The following is a 16,751-nucleotide window of genomic DNA, read 5'->3' on the forward strand; positions in this document are numbered from 1 at the left end:
ATTCCGGAATTTGATGACATCACTTAAATAGTTCATTTCTTTCTCTCAAGAATTATCTATTGATGGGAGGCTGGAACCACTGACCCAGGACCACATCAAGAATAGTCACAGGGCTGGGGTTGTAGCTTAGTGGTTGAGCACTGGCCTTGCACATGTGAGGCACTGGCTTCGATCTTCAGCACCATATTAAAGAAGAAAGAAAGGAAGAAAGGAAGAAGAAAGAAAGAAAAGAAAGAAAGAGAAATTGTGTCCATGTACAACTAAAAATATATTTAAAAAAAAAAGAATAGTCACAGGAGAGATGGGGTCGTGGCTCAGTGATAGAATGCTTGCCTAGCACATGTGAGGCACTGAATTCTATCCTTAGTACCACATTAATTAAATAAAGTTTAGGGGCTGGGGTTGTAACTCAGTGGTAGAGTGCTTGCCTAGCATGTGTGAGGCACCGGGTTCTAGTCTCAGCACCACATATAAGCAAATATATAAAAAAAGATCCATCAATAACTAATAAAAATTTTAAAAATAAAGTTTAAAAAATAGTCACAGGAGAAAAGATTAGATACAGGATAAAATCTTGTTAGTAACCATAATATGGTGACAGATGTTGTTGGGGGGAAATACCAAAAATGTCACTGAAAAAGTAAAAAAGCCTTTTTACTTTTATCACAAGATAAAATACAGTTTTATGTGCATTGTGGCTTTATTTAATTCCATTTTCCTTGTCTTGTGCTAATAAAATGCTTCAAAATCTTAATTTTTACCTCAGAATCAGATCTTCCTTCCAGGTTTCAGCAGAAAAGTCACATGTGAATAAAAAAACAAAACTTCTGAAAACTCTTTACTACTTATTGCATAATTTAAGCCTTCATTTTAGCAAACTAGGTACTTGAATTTGGGGAGGAAAAATTAGAGGGAGAAAAAAAGTAGAAATGGAGTTTTGAAAGACTCCTTTGCAAAGTTGTCTTCAAAGGAAACATACAGAGATCATGGTGATTGTTCAAATCCACAAGTGATTCAATGTGCATACTTCCAGAGCTCCAATTTGTGTTCAGCACACATCAGAAGCTGTCTTAAATACATCCTGTTCAGATTGATAAAGGTTTCCAAGTGAAACTTAGCTAACAAATTACTAGTAACTATCACTAAATTAATCTAGCAACTATCACTAAACCAAAAGCATCTGAGAGGCTGTGTCCTCCCTGACACACATAAAATCAATGAACAACAGGAAGCTCAGTATCCTCAAGAAACTGCGCCAGGGACTTGGTTGAAGGAATGAGAGGGACAGAGTTTCCTAGCTGAATGACCAAGACAACTACATAAATCTGCATATTATATATTGATTCCCTGATACACATTTATTTCCCCTCCCTTGTCCTGCTGCCCCACCTGGCCTCTGCCCTCCTTCAGGGAGGATTTTGGAGGAGACAGACCTTGCTAAGCTCTGCTAGCTAAGTTTTCCTCACCTCCTCGGTTTCAGGAGTACATTCTTTTCTTCTGGGGGGTTGCCCAGCTCCTGGCCGAAAGGCTCCCATTGGAATATTGATATTTGCCTAAAAGAGAAAATGGGGTAGATTTAGCTCAAGAAATGTATGAAATTGCAATGATACTCTGAGACAGCAATCATTGTGAGAAAAAATGTGTCTGAAAAGTACATCTTCAAAGCTTTTTATCTCAGGAAAATTGCTGTAATGACAGCACAAAATATGCAAAGGAAAATTTGACTTCCATTTGTTACAGATTTCTGGTATTCATCCTTATATCTGAGCAGCGATTTTACAATTCCTTATTGGGTGGAAGAATTTGAAGACAGTTTGTTCTCGCTATTGCCCTCCTGTGGTGCATATTATCTCTGTCAGGGATAAGGAAGAAACACAGAACCATAGGACAGAAGGAAAGCATCTGCAAAGGCCACCCCATGCCTTTGCCTTCCTTCAGGTCCCTTCAGATTTACCAAGGAGTGGGGGACATTCACACCTCCTATGCTGCTGCTCCCTTCTTTACATAACATCCTGCCATATTTCAGCATTGCCTTAGGCCTCTGGAATTGACCTTCAGTCCTCTTCCCAACACACTCTTCTGTGTCAGTAAGGAATAAGCAGAATGTTGAAAAGACAAGTTCCCTTTGTATTATAACTCACTGATTCTTATTCTTTATTAAGACAACATATTATTCTCCATCAGTGGAGAACACAAAATACCATCTACTTAATATGAAATGTTCCAAAAATTAAATTATGTAATGTCATGTTGACATAGTAATTTGAACTTGGGAAGAGAATACATAAATTTGAATTTTGCCCATATTTTGTCTGATATCAAAAGGTGAAAACACCCAGGCATAGTGGCACGTGCCTGTAATCCCAGCAGCTCAGGAGGGTGAGGCAGGAGGATCATGAGTTCAAAGCCAGCCTCAGCAACTTAGCAAGGCACTAAGCAACTCATTGAGACCCTACCTCTAAATAAAATACAAAAAAGGGCTGGGGGTGTGGTCAATGGTTGAGTGCCCCTGAGTTCAATCCCTGGTACCAAAAAAAAAAAAAAAAGAAGAGTGAAGACATATAATAGAGACCTAAAATGTCTTCAACCAATAGTAGCACTCACATAAAACATGCATTAAACACTTTTTTTTAAAAAAAGTACAACACATTTTTTTCCACTATAGATAAAAGTGTTGCTTTATGAGTAATGGGATATGTGGGTTTGAAAAGTTGAAGTTTCATCTTATTTTGAGTGACAATGATGCCTGATCAAAGGCATCATTTTATTATAACACAGATTGGACCAAATGAAATTATTGTGAAATATAGTAAGGTCCATTTGGAAGCACCTGGGGTGGGCCCATAGCATGTGCTTTATCTATTACATTATTGTGGATGACTTTTGCATTTTTTTCTTTCTGAAAGCCACAATGAACTATAGAACATACATACTTGAGTAAATAGGTTAGTTTAACTATTAAGTCTTTTAGAAACAATATGATAATCTGACCTGGCTATTAGGAAGTGTAAGATATCACTAGCTGTAAGACACATTATGATTTCAAATACATTAAAAGAAATACATCTTGGAGTTCACAAAGTAGGGCTCCATATTTTCAACTATGTAAGACCTATATTTCCCTCTATCTTATCTGTCTTATAGGATATATTAGTCAAAAATACTTCCTGGCCTGCTGGCTCTAAGGATGGCACCGCAATGATGTACCTCTTGTTTTTTCCACTATAAATACTCTTGATTGATTTCTTTTCTGTAGAATCAGGTGCTTTTCCCATTTGGGGATTAATTGTAGAAATTCAAGTAGCCTCTCCATGGGTCATGTGTGGTTTACAATAGTTAAAAGAGGGGCTGGGGATGTGGCTCAAGCAGTAATGCGCTCACCTGGCATGCGCAGGGTGCTGGGATCAATCCTCAGCACCACATAAAATATAATAAAGATGTTGTGTCCACCGAAAACTGAAAAATAAATATTAAAAAATTCTCTCTCTCTCTTTAAAAAAAAAATAGTGAAAAGAGCCCAGTTCTAGGAGTTGCTAACAGATTCTCAGTACTTAAAAAAGTGATAGCTGCTCTGTCCCCACTTGTGATATGAATATTAGGCTACAGCAGGATTTTTCAAACCTCTTAACCATGGAATCCTTCCCTCAATTAAGGAATTCTAAGGATATCTAATGCAAAGTCTGAGGAGATGGAGGTTTTGAACACCTACATTCTCACAAGTATTCTGAGGCTGATATAATCATCTTTGTTTTACTGATAAAGAAACTGAGTTAGATAATTTGTACAAGGTCACACAATTAGTACAAGCAAGTGGGCATGCTGGCACAAAATGTCTGTAATCCCAGCTACTCAGGAAGCTGAGCCAGGAGGACCCCAAATTCCAGGCCAGCCTGGGCAACTTTGCAAGACTGTCTCAAAATAAAAAGGACTGGGGATGTAGCTCAGTGGTAGGGCACCCCTGTGTTCAATCCTGATCGCCCCTCCCCCCCAAAAAAAGACTACAAGCAAAAGCCAGGATTCTAAATCAAAGCTGTCTAACTGTAGAATCAGACCTTTATACTCTACCAAACCATTCTCCAAAGAGTTCTTTTCACTTGGCTGAAGTTAGCTGTAACCTGCTCTGAAATTACAGACTTATATTTTGAGAAAGGCCTTTGAAAAGGGGCATACAGAATAGATAATTCCAGAATATCTGCCAAAGAAAAGCCACTTTGAAAAATGGGCCATTAACTCACTGACTTGACACTTTTTCTTCTTTAAAGCATCACTCACATCAGGAACCTAAATGGCTTTTTATGACAGCAAATATTGACAGGAATGAAAGCAGCCTGAAAACATGTGGAACATCCAATCATTCATGTGCACCAATGAGGGAGTGTAAAAGGAATGCTTTGTCAACTGTGGCATGCATTACACTAGTAATAAGATGATTAGAGATGTTTCATTAATATAATTGTAGGGCAGTGATACTTGAATGACAAATTATAGACTAAATTATACACATAAAGAAAATTCCTTTAACTTGAATTTGATAGGAAAATGTAGATGTGTAGATCTCTGTTTTTATTCCATTGGCCAGAGAATTGGGTCATATTCTTGTCTTTTTCACTGACTTGCTCCAGTTTGTTTGAAATACTAGGAATGGAAACCAGAGCCTTGAACCTGCTGGGCAAGCACTGTACCACTGATCTACATACATCCCCAGGGCTTTCTCTGTGTTTGAATACAAATGAAATATCTTTTCAATCCCTCACTCTTTCCCCCTGCAAATTGAGTATGGCATTGGCCATTGAAAATGGGTTTGGAATATAAGCTTCTATCTATCTATCTATCTATCTATCTATCTATCTATCTATCAATCGATCGATCTATTTTTGGAACTGGAGAGTTAACCCAGGGGTACTTAACCACTGAGCCATATCCCCAGCCCTTTTTAAATTTTTTATTTAGAGACAGGTTCTCACTAAGTTTCTTAGGGCCTTTCTAAGTCCCTGAGGCTGGCTTTGAACTTGCCATCCTCCTGCCTCAGCCTCTGAGACAATGGGATTACAGGCTTGTGCCACCACACCTGGCTATAAGCTATTTTTAAAATGAAAGAATAAACACAGAAAAGGCTTAACATTAATGACCAAAGTCATTGATGTTAAGTTGGAGGGTTTTTTGCTATATAGATTCTGTATAAATGTGAAGGAAGCAGGTTCTTGGGTTTTTTTGTTTGTTTGTTTGTTTTTTCTCCCTTTGGTAGTGCAACCCTATCTAATTCCTTTCTCTCCTTGAGGTTTACTCATTTTAGATATTTTTAAATGTGCTCCCCTTCAACAGACCAGGTGCATCATTTCCCAAGCTATACATAATTTGTTACATCCTCCAAGTTGGGAATGGAAAAAATCTACTAGATCATCTTTTGCCAGTACAGGATACAGTTCCCTGATAGAAGACCTATCTGATGTGAAATGAATACTACATTTGATCTCACCAGATGAAGAAAAGTAGAAAGAATTCCCTGTAAGTTAATTCCACCACTCCCTTAATTATTTGTATTGTTCTCTTTACTTGACTCCAGGCTTTGAGCCAGGAGGATTCTGGAAACAATATTCCCTTCACAGTCACTCCACTGGGGTTTACAATGGAATGACATTGTCTTTCCCCAGGGGGTTGGATTCTGATAGCTGCTGGCCCCTGGGTGCTGACAATTCCTATTGAACTTTACTTTCCATAGTCATTGTTCTCCTATCTCCTCCTCTCTTTTTGTCTCTAATTTCCTGAACCTACTGTGTTGCATATTTGTTTCTAATGACCCCCCAATGATTCATCTTTAGTTTTCAAAGATTCTCATCAGCTCCTACCAGGATCTATAGCCTCCCCAAAGTCATTCTCCCAAGATGCAGTCAGAGGAAATTCTATGGGTTGCATTTTACAGTATTTCTTTCTGCAGTTTCCTATTCTCACAGTCCTAGTCCTTCCATAAACAGAGCAGGATGTGACATTTTAAGACTATAGCATCTTTACAGAAGACTTTCAAAAAGAGGTATGTTTTCTGAGAAGAAAATGAAGTGTTTTTTTGATATATTCACCTGAAATGAGAGACAGGCAGACAGACACACAAACACACACACATACACACACCCCTACCAACTGAAATATAATCAACTTATTTTAAATTAAAATTCTGTGTCACTAGAATGCATAACAGGTTAGGGATTCTTGAAAGGTGGAATAGATTAAAAACACAAAATTTTCCCACTCAACACGACTTTGAGAAACTCCCACTCAGCCACTGTTTTTCCCCCATGATGTTTCATACTGAACCGTTTTCTTTTTTTCTCTGTTCTCAACACTTTTTGTTCTCTTCGATAATTTCCTGGATGACTCAACTGTAGTCTTGTCATCCAGGGAAATCAGATTTCAGGAATGTACTGTACAGCTATTAAGATAATGTGCACAATTGGTTGGGGGCAGGTTGTATCTCTGAAGTACTTGTAAATGTCGCCATCAAAAAATGACATCTTTTAGCCAGTATATGTCTGTTTGTCTCATGTCATAAGAATGAGGCCCTGGTTAGAGCAGAGAGTCAGACAGCTGTATGCAAGTTCTTGCTATTACTTTATAGAATCCAGCATTGAAAATCAGAAACAATGTATTGGAGTGGTTTTTGTAAGAAAGAAATAGTATATACATGATCAAAAAAGGGCTTTATATCTACATTAAAACAAATGGCAAATGAAAGTTACTGTTTTAAATTTAAATAAAATATTGAAGGAAGGCATATATAATTATTATGATTTTTAGCTTAATCAATGATGATGATAGTCTCTTCCTTTGTATCAAGGAGTGTCATATACTTGGAATCTTGTCTGTGTGTATTTGGGGCTTCCACAGAGACTGCTATTTCTTTATGCCCTGGGCAATTGAGAGTGGAAGAGCAATGATTATGGATGGAGAAGGAAAAGAAGCATTAAAATGTGGGGTGTCAAAATATTCTGTTCTCTATGCAGACTGAATAGCAATGGAAACCTATAGTAAGAAGCCACACATGAAGGACTCACAGAATCATTCCTTTGAATGTATGATGAAAGAGTTGGAGTTAGTTTCACAAGCAGCTTGATTGAGTTGATTAAGCCAGAGGTAGTAATTCAGTGGCCGTGGTTATATTTCAAGACCATGTTTGTCACTGAGTCCCTTTATTTTGTACTTTTCACTCTAAGCCAACTTGCCTTTAACATGACTTTAATTGGTGTCAGCTATTAGCTTCTCCACTGAAATCCTGACACCATTTCTGAAAGAGAGTTAAATTCTTTAAAAAAAAAAAAAGGCAGGCACCCAGCATCCATAAAATGGTAATTGTCCCTCAAGTAGCCTTGGCACTTCCAATCACCCTTGAGATGATCCACAGCCACACACCCAGTCTTGTGCTCTATGCCAAGGGTGGGGATGATAACTAACAAGAATGGGCACAGTGGTTCCAAACATGGCCTTTGGGATTGCACTGGACCACTGAGTTCAGGTATGACTCTCCTACTTACAAGCTGTGTGATCCTAGGTGCATTATTTCATATCTCCTAACCTAATGTTATGATCCACAAAAATTCTGTTGCACTGTGCCAAAAACATAGGAAACCCAGAATAACTGTAGTTATTACTGTCATCCTAATAATAAACCTTGGAAGTTATTCTCAAGAAATTCACAGACTATTAGAAGCTGGTCAGAGGCTTAGTGGTCATTTAACACAACACCTTCCCTTTGCAGACCACAAGGGTCAGGGGGGATGAAGTCACACTGCAGAACTAAGACTAGGGCACAGGACTCTTTTCCAGTCAGCCATGAGCTCTCAGATCGCCTGGGAGAGGAAAAATAATAGCTACTTTGATAAACAATAGAGAGAAATGACCAGTGACAACCCAGAGAAGATTGGCTCTGTATGAATGAGACCCTGGGAGGCCTGTAATATTTCCAAAAGGGGATATGTTTGGGAGGAAGAAGAAGGACAAGCAGGTGCTACCAGTAGCTGGTGTCATTTGGTCTCATTAGAGAAAGTCACAAAGCAGATCACTGATGGGATTAGATTTCCCAGCAGCTCTAGCTTTCCCCACCACCTGTCATGTCAAATTCTTTCGTGGGAAGGGAGTGGACTTAGTGTCCCAAATGTGCTGATGTTACCTTGGTCACAGCTCCATTCCCATCAACAATGGGGAATAACAAGCAGCCTGGAGAGTCTAAAACTGTGGTTGGAAAACTACAATCCACTGGCCAAATTCAGCCCACCACCTGATTTTCAAATAAAATTTCACTGAAACACACCTATGTTTGTATTGCCTATGGCTGCTTTGTGGTATAATAATGGAGTTGAGTAATTGGAACAGACCAAACAACCCCAAAGCATAAAATATTTACTATGTGGTCCTTTTCAGAAAAGGTTTGCCAACCTCTCAGACAGAACTTTATCAGCTGTTTAAGAGACAAAAGCCCTGTCCAGGCTATAAAAGAATCAGCTGATTCCTTCAAGCTATTTTTATGCTCCCTTGCTGAGACTTAGTTAAAACCATGTGAAAGAAGGGTATACTTAAAATCTCCACAAAATTCAAAGGCCTTCTCTTCTTCAGTATGGATGTGAAAGAAAATTTGTCCATTTCTTCTAAGGGTGAATCTAGTTCTGGTCTCCCTCTTATTCTAGTACATGGAAGAGATAGAGCCACTTGAAGAGAAAGCAAAGCCATTCCATGCATTACTTCATGTAAAGAGCCATCTCTTAAGAAATGTGTGTACTATAAACCAGGTGCTTGCCATGCATGATTTTGCATTTTGCATTATAACAACCATGTTAAGTAACATTGTCCCCATTTTACAGAAAGGTAAGCTAAGAGGTTTGCAACTGTTTGATGCGATGTTTTCTAACACAGGTGCAATAACTCAGTTCCTGATCTGCCTGCCTGTTACAAGCATGGCTGACAGTAGCTTAAGTTTAACCAAGCCAGACAAAGTAGAGACCCCAATCATTGTTTCTAGACATTTGCTCTGCCAAACACTATACAGCAAGATACTCATTGAAGAGGTCCAATATGTTTAGAAAACATTGTATATGTTACCACCTTCCTGGAAATAATATAATGCTATTTTCAAGTTATTGACTCTGATAAATTTTTCCAAACATTTAATGATAGAAGCCTTTAATTTAATTAACAATATCTCATAAAACTGGTTTTCCAAAGGACACATTTTGGGTACTATTGAACTAGATGATGAGGGCTGGGGATATAGCTCAGTTGGTAGAGTGCCTGCCTTGCATGCACAAGGCCCTGGGTTCAATCCCTAGCACCACACACACACACACACAAAAAAATCTGCCACTGTTTGGGCTGGGGTTGTGGCTCAGTGGTAGAGTGCTTGCCTCACACATGTGAGGCACTGGGTTCGATCCTCAGCATCACATAAAAATAAACAAATAAAGATATTGTGCCCAAAAATGAATTTTAAAAAAGATATTGTGCCCATCTACAACTAAAAAAAATTTAAAAAGTGTAGTCATGAACTAGATAATAATAATGATTGATGATTATCATTGATAATAAAAGCTTTTTCTTAAACAATTACAATGACCCAGGCAATGGCCTAAGTATTTACATGTATTAAATTTGATTAATTCAATTTACCCTCCCAGAAACCTTGAGATAGACACTATTATTAATTCCCTTATTGACAGATGAGGAAACTGAGGCACAAAGAGGACAAAAAATAAACTTGCCCAAAGTCATGTAGCTATTAAGTAAGAGTCTATGAGTTTCTCAAATATAGGAATCAGATATCAATGCATCTTTGTATACCCTACACTTAGCACAGTACCTGGTCCACAATATGTACCCAGGAAACAACCAGTGAACTGGATTGGAAATAAGGTTCTAATAAAAAAGTGACTAGAGGGTATTGAGTAGAACATTTAAGACCTTTGAATGGCATTTACACAATGAGGGTATTCCTTCATCAATCAGGGTTTTTATTTGTTCCAGAGAAGACTGTAACCTAGAAAATATCCCTACTATAAACTACTTTGTACAGTGTAACCATTTTTATATTTTATTTAATGCATCCTACTTAAGGTTAATACAAAAATGATAGAAAATATTAGGTAGTACTGATCCAATTTAGCCACAATAAAATGAAGGTACATCAAACTGGGCTTTTTGTGTGGCATAAAATATATTGAAAGAGGCAACACCACACCATAAGGAATGACTGTATTGCCCTTGTTGGTAAAGTGGATGGATTTTTTTGTAATGCAGCATAATAACAGCTACTGAGAATAGTCGATAGTAGCTTTTTAAATATGATAGGTCTAAAAATATATCAAGGTCAAAATTAGTAAATGAAATACTGGTGAATTTTCAGTGTAGAGTTGAGTGAGACCAGGGAGCATTGAGAGAAGACAAATCATGCTTTCAGCTTTAAACAAAAGAGAAGCAAAAGCAGCCCAAGAGAAGATTATGGTTTTGTGTCCTACAAAATAAAAAGGAAATTTTATGTTTAGCACTTTGAAGCTTAAGCAAAGTGATCCAATGGTATTATTGCTCATAACTTACATAAAACACTCCTGAAAGATCATAACTATAATAATGGTTGATCTTCAGCTAGTGTATATTGTACTGTTTTCAACATCTTATACATATAGCCCTAGATGGTGAGTACTATTATCATCCCCATTTTACAAATGTGGGAGTGGAGGTACAGAGAAAGAACAGGGTACAGTTACTTTCCTATGATCCTATGCCAGCACAAGACAGATGAAGGACCTCAGCAATCTGATTTCAGAGCACATGTTACTAACTGCTTATATGTGGAAGAGAAGATTCTAAAGCTCAATTATATCCAAGTTCTGAGAGACAAAATAATTTCCACTGCTACTGTCAGGATGTCAGGGTCCCACTAGGTAGACACCAGAGGACTGAATGTCACAATTTGGAATGGAATCCTTGCCAAATATATAGGCCCCTCCTTGGTAGCTTACTAAGTGACAGGTTTCCAGAGGTTGTCATATATCCTGCCACTTAAGAACCCCACCAATTTAAGAATATGCATTAGTCATGACAAGTAAAGAAAGATCTGTCCCTCCACCCACGTCCATCACTGGTGTGTGCCAGGATTTCTAAAACCCTCAATGATGTAGTCACAGCCTGGCCACGTGCATGCCCTTCCAAAACACAGTCAACTGTTGGTGACTGTGTTTATGCCATGATGGTACATCAAAGCTAACACATTCTGCAACTGCCACATGCCCTCACACATTCAGAAAAAGTCCAGAAAGAAAAAATATTCATTTGGAGAAAGCAGAGATGGGTTCCATGTTGATGAAAAGAAGGAATTTTACAATAAATCTTTGTACCCAATTCTCTGAGTGGGAGCCATTTGACAATGAAACACGGAACACTTAAGAGAAATAGCAAATTAAATGTTGAATAAAAACAAATACTGAAAGTTATTTTCATAATTGTGTTTTTGTTTCAAAATGCCTGCTTCTCTTTCCCATTTTTGTGGGTGGTACTAAGTCAATTTAAACAGCCAAAGAATTTGTTTACTGAGATGGCATGAGGAAAGCTAATAACATATGAACTTTAAAAAATAAATAACCAAAAATATAAATAAATAAATAAATAAACGAGCCATGGGAAGAACACTTGATTATAAAAGGGTATTTTTTAAAGAAAGATATATTTTATTTGAATTTATGCTGAGGATTGAACCCAGGGCCTCCCACATACAAAGCTTGTGCTCTACCACTGAGCTACACCCCCAGCTTTTAAAGGTGTATTTGAAACAGAGGCATCAACAAACTTTGACCCACTGATATATCCATATAGCAATTGGATATGAAAATGGAAACTTAACATTCTATCTGTATTGTTGAGCGTATAAAACATGCATATCAAAAGCATGCTACATTTTTAAATTAACATTTAATAGTTATAAAGATTTATAGAGTACAGTATGATATTTCAACAATATGATATTTTATAACAATACATGTATGCAATGTGCACTGATCAAATCAGAGCAATTAGCATTTTCCTCTCCTTATCATTGCTTTCTGTATGGAGCCTTTGAGCAAATTTCTTCTAGTTCTTCAGAAAGCATATAATAGACTATTGTGAACACACTATATTTTTGTAGAAGATAGTTTAATTCTCATTTATAAAATTTGATTGTCTTTATAATCCAGAACAATTAAACAAAAATAGCTTTTATTTTCTCTTTTGTGCTTACCAGTCTTACTTCGTTTCTCAATTGTCCTTCAGGAGCCTTACCAAGAGGAACTTTCTTTTCTTCACATTATTTAGAGGTGCACAATTGCAGTATGACTTAAGCGATCACACTAGAAGTCACAGAGCTGATGTTAAAACACAAACACACCTACTTACCTGGATGGCTCTGACATTGGAAACTGGCTGTTTCGACATATTCAGGCAGTCTTAGTTCTAAAAAATAAGTAAGAAACTGTTAGATGTGGCGGCATTCAGATTCTTAGTCTTGATAAATTCAAATTTAACTCATGATTCAACTGGGCAGCCACCCCTCTCACAGGCCATATATTCTTTCAGTCTCAATTTCCAAAGTTACTTAGAGACCCTCCTTCTGAAAGCCTTGGGGAGAGGGAACACTAGAGCGCCCCAATAAATCATTCAGGAGGAGAAATGCTGAGATGCCTCGCCCCTGATGCTAATGATAGGGGATCAGAAACTTGAAAGGCCCTATCATCTCCTTCCCTGCCCTCCTGACCCTCTGCCAAGAGCAGCAAAGCACAGAGGTGGTGGGAATAAAACACCTTTGTTCAGGCGTCAGCAGCTCTCCACTTGAAGCTGAACTTTTGATCTGAATTCATTGTTGCCAGGGTGGCTAGTCAGTCCATTGAGAGCACCTGCTCTTTGTTGAACACCCAAAGACAAATGGCCTGTGCTACATCCCCACTGTGCACATGTCTCTTCTTCCAGCTCTTGGGAGGTACTCGGAGAACCTGGGCTACAGCTTCATCACCCCACACTCCAGCAGTGCCTTATGTTCCTCAGGCCCTCTGCAGGGTGCTCATACAGAGCTCAGGCTCTGTGAACACAGGCAGCTAACTAGGCCTTGCTCATCTTCTTTGCTTTCAATGATCTCAGAAGGCAGTAGGACTTCAGTGACCATGTCAGATCAGATACCCAAGATGTAGAACTGCTTCATTCCCAGAGGACTATTTCATTCTTTCAACACTGACTTTAGAGACCTTCGTTAGGGCAGTGTAACTGGAGCATATTTGGGGACTAGGCTGTTTACTGGGGCTGAAGGAACAGGAAATAATAACCCAGCTCTGGCTTATTTTTATAGCTTCATTTATTAAACAAGAACAGGACCAAGTGAAAAGTTAAAAAATTCATTGAATGAAAAGCATTCTGTGTTCTAAACCTAATCTATAAAACAGGTTGACTGCATTCTACCTATTGACTGGTTTAAACATACATGTTAACATGTAAATAAGTGACACAGGAAGCAGTATTGGCATTTGCCACAAGTCCTATGTGACCTGGGCAATGTTGCTCAACATTTCTAGGCTCAATTCCCCTTCCTTAAAATTTACCTGCCTCACAGGTTGTAGTAACATTCAAAACACATAATGCTGCTGGGAAGGCCCTACGAATGTTAAAGCATGATGCAAGTATTTATTGTTTTACTGGCACTGTCCACAGCTAATGATTTGTGATTGTTATTACTGATATGCAGCCTTAAGTACAGAGAATTGATGGACAGATGTTCCTCAACACCTGTAGAGAAAAAAGATCTGAGAACTCTGTGAATAACTTAGGTTGTTGTTTTTTTCAGATCTTCAAAGTCTTAGGCTCTATTATGTGAAGTTAAACAATTACATATTTTTAAAATTAGTATATCCAAGTAGAGTTTTTGTAGCTATATACATGAAAATGATGAGACATTTTATAAAAGTTTTCCCCAAATGCTTTAGTAATACATGGATATAGCCTCTGTGCATAAAGGTTAGGTACAGTTATTTTTAATATGGTTAAAAAATTAAATAGCAAAACCAAAATGAACAATGGGGATACATTTTGCTCTATGGTTTGTTTCAAAAAGATTACTGTCTTTCCTTCAGTGTCAAAGGAAAAAGAATCATTTTTAATTTTTGGATCTAGGGCACACAGCTCAATGCCAAAGTGAAAAGTGTAGTGACTTAATTCTTAACGTTTCCATTCCTCAAAAGCTAGTAGAAGTCATGCAAAGAATTCTCAAAGGATTTTAAATATCTCAGCATAGTTTTCTCTGAGTGTGTACAACTAAAGTTTAACTACTATCATTTGGGAACTTTTGAAAAGTTATTTTACATCAGTTTAAAACATGGGAATTAGGAAATTTCTTTATGTTATTACAATAGCATGTTGGAATGTAAAACGAAACAAAAAGCAAGCAATGGATAGTTGTGTCATTTATACTGCATTGATTTTTTTTTGATAAGCTGATTTTGTTTTTTTCCACTGGCGATAACAACAACTACTGGCCTGCTGTGTTTTGGGTGGGGAGAAACTTAGCCTAACAAATGGGTGGGCCTTATCTTCCTTATAGTTTTGGTATATTCTGATTTATATACAAATCTCTTCTAAACATCCATGTCAATATTGAATAGGGGGACACCTATAGAAAAAGTTGGTTAGCTCCCAGCTCTTATTCCTCACAAACAGGCTAGAGAACATTTGTGTAAATCAGTTCAGCAGCAGTTCCTGCTGTCCTCATTATTTGCAGAGAAATCAGGGCAAAGCACACTAATGAATAAAAATAGACCGTGTTCCCTAGCTGTTTCCCTGGCCCTGTATTCACCTCCATCAGGGATGTAGAGTATAGGATGCACCTTCCCTCTTCATCTGCATGCTTCCTCCCCGGGACCAAAAAAGAAAGCTATGCCTTAGATACACTTTCTACTCCCACCGGGGCCACAGCTTTTCATCCAGAGAGGTACTCTTTACAATACTCAATTACTGTGTCTGTCTCCTGGCTCTGGCTAAAATTTGAAAACATTGAAAGTTTGACAGGCATATATTGACTTTTACAAAGCCTATAGTATAATGCAAATGCTTGCCAACTGAGTGCAGTTGAGTTTTCCTGGCAGTTCTGCAAGTCAGTGGGGACTTTTAATGGTCTGTATGCTGAGTCATGTACAATATATACCCCTGGTTGGTTTTGATTGGACAGCACCTAATATCTAACTTCTAAATAAAACTCCTTAAATTACTAAAAAGTGGTCAACATTAATATCACTAATTTAATAAGAAGGGATTCAGAGGAAAATCAATATTTGGAAAGAAGAGCTTTGTTTGTTCTTTCGAAAGGTCAAGTAAATGGATAAAGCTCCATCTCAAAGGGAATTATCTTCTGTCCTACAGCTAAAAATAATTCCTGAGAAGGGTGTAGAAAGATGTTCAGCTGTCTGAACGGACTCCTTATTCACTCTGTTTTAAATACAATGGGAGGGAAGAGACTCTATAGTCCCATGCCTTGAAATCTGGTACCCGCATAGATGGGGACAGTGAGAACTGCCCTCTTCACTGATAGAAGTTACAGGAAAACTGATCAGAGTGAAGCTCTTGAAAAGAAGTTTCTATCTACACACAGATATTAATAGAACTTTATCATTAAGAGTAAGCTTGACACTTAGGGAAATGAGAAAAGCATTCAAACTTGTACTGTGTAACAACTCTGTCAATAATGCGGATTTAGGTAAATCAGAAAACTAGCATTATAGCTTTTCTTTGCTCCCAGTTCTCCTGATTAATTCTCAGCTTTGAGTCCAAATCAGTCTACAGCTGGCTGACTGTAATGCTGACCATCTAGCTTCAAGGTCACAGTTATCATATCTGGATTGTGAACATTTTACTAACATCCCTATCAATGAAAAATACCTCTAGTTCAATATTCTTTCAGCACACCCCTCGCACACACATGCATAAACAATGTATAAAATAAGCAGCAGCACCATCAGTGAACAGGGAGTTGACAAAGAAACTACCCCCACTGGTTACAAGCCTACAAAGTTATAAGTAGTTACATCAAGTTAGGTATCAAGGACATTTCCTTCAGAAAGCCCAGTTGCCAGCAAGCTGGTCCTTCTGCTTACCTGCTTTCTGTATTTGTTTACTGCCTGAGGAAAGTCCCAGGCAGCCAGGTGCAAGAATACAAAGCTCCTTGGAGGGTGGAAGGGACGCCCGGTGTCCTCTGAGCTGTGATCTCAATTCTGATGCTTTTCATGTGGCTGAAATAGCTCGAGTGCTCTGTGCCTCTCCCGGTACAGAGAGCTGCTCCTGGCTCGGGGCTGGAGGGGAACTCAGTTTAAGGCTAAGTGTTAAAGAGAATTCCTGTCATAGCTCACAGTTGTTCTTCCTAAATATAGAGTTTGATACAAGCCATACTCTGGCTGCCTCCAAAAGGATTGACCAGGCGGGAAGCAGGGCTCAAATGTCAGCCGGGAGGTGGCTATGGTATCTTACTGCCCTCCTAATCTTCCAGAGAGGCTGATTATATTTTCTCACAAATTCTAAGGAGGTACAGAAAACTTCAAAAAGTAGGAAAAGGCTATCTTTAGCTTTATTACCTGGAGGCCAGAAGATGAGGAGCATTTAATAAAATTTGGGGGAAGCAGCTAGGGTACTGATGTCAGTGTTTTTATTCCGGCTTGGCCACTTGGGAGTTATTAAAGTTTTGATTTTTTTTAAATAATCAGCATTCAATA

The 16,751-nt window shown here is 38.2% G+C and overlaps 1 protein-coding gene across 2 annotated transcripts in view; it reads right to left on the reverse strand.

Moving 5' to 3' along the window:
* The window catches only part of Smpx (small muscle protein X-linked), a 53,139-nt gene extending 36,805 nt beyond the window's left edge, over positions 1 to 16,334 (reverse strand). For both annotated transcript variants that reach the window (XM_077107246.1, XM_077107247.1), the window contains exons 1-3: positions 16,140 to 16,334; positions 12,406 to 12,462; positions 1,467 to 1,553 (exon numbers count right to left, since the gene is read on the reverse strand). In XM_077107246.1, coding sequence (XP_076963361.1) covers positions 1,467 to 1,553; positions 12,406 to 12,444 — 126 coding nt within the window. In that variant the 5' untranslated portion in view covers positions 12,445 to 12,462; positions 16,140 to 16,334. The remainder of the gene's footprint in view (positions 1 to 1,466; positions 1,554 to 12,405; positions 12,463 to 16,139) is intronic.
* Between the last annotated feature and the right edge of the window lie 417 nt (positions 16,335 to 16,751).

Source organism: Callospermophilus lateralis, chromosome X, assembly GCF_048772815.1.
Source record: "Callospermophilus lateralis isolate mCalLat2 chromosome X, mCalLat2.hap1, whole genome shotgun sequence".
NCBI classification, from domain to species: Eukaryota; Metazoa; Chordata; class Mammalia; order Rodentia; family Sciuridae; genus Callospermophilus; species Callospermophilus lateralis.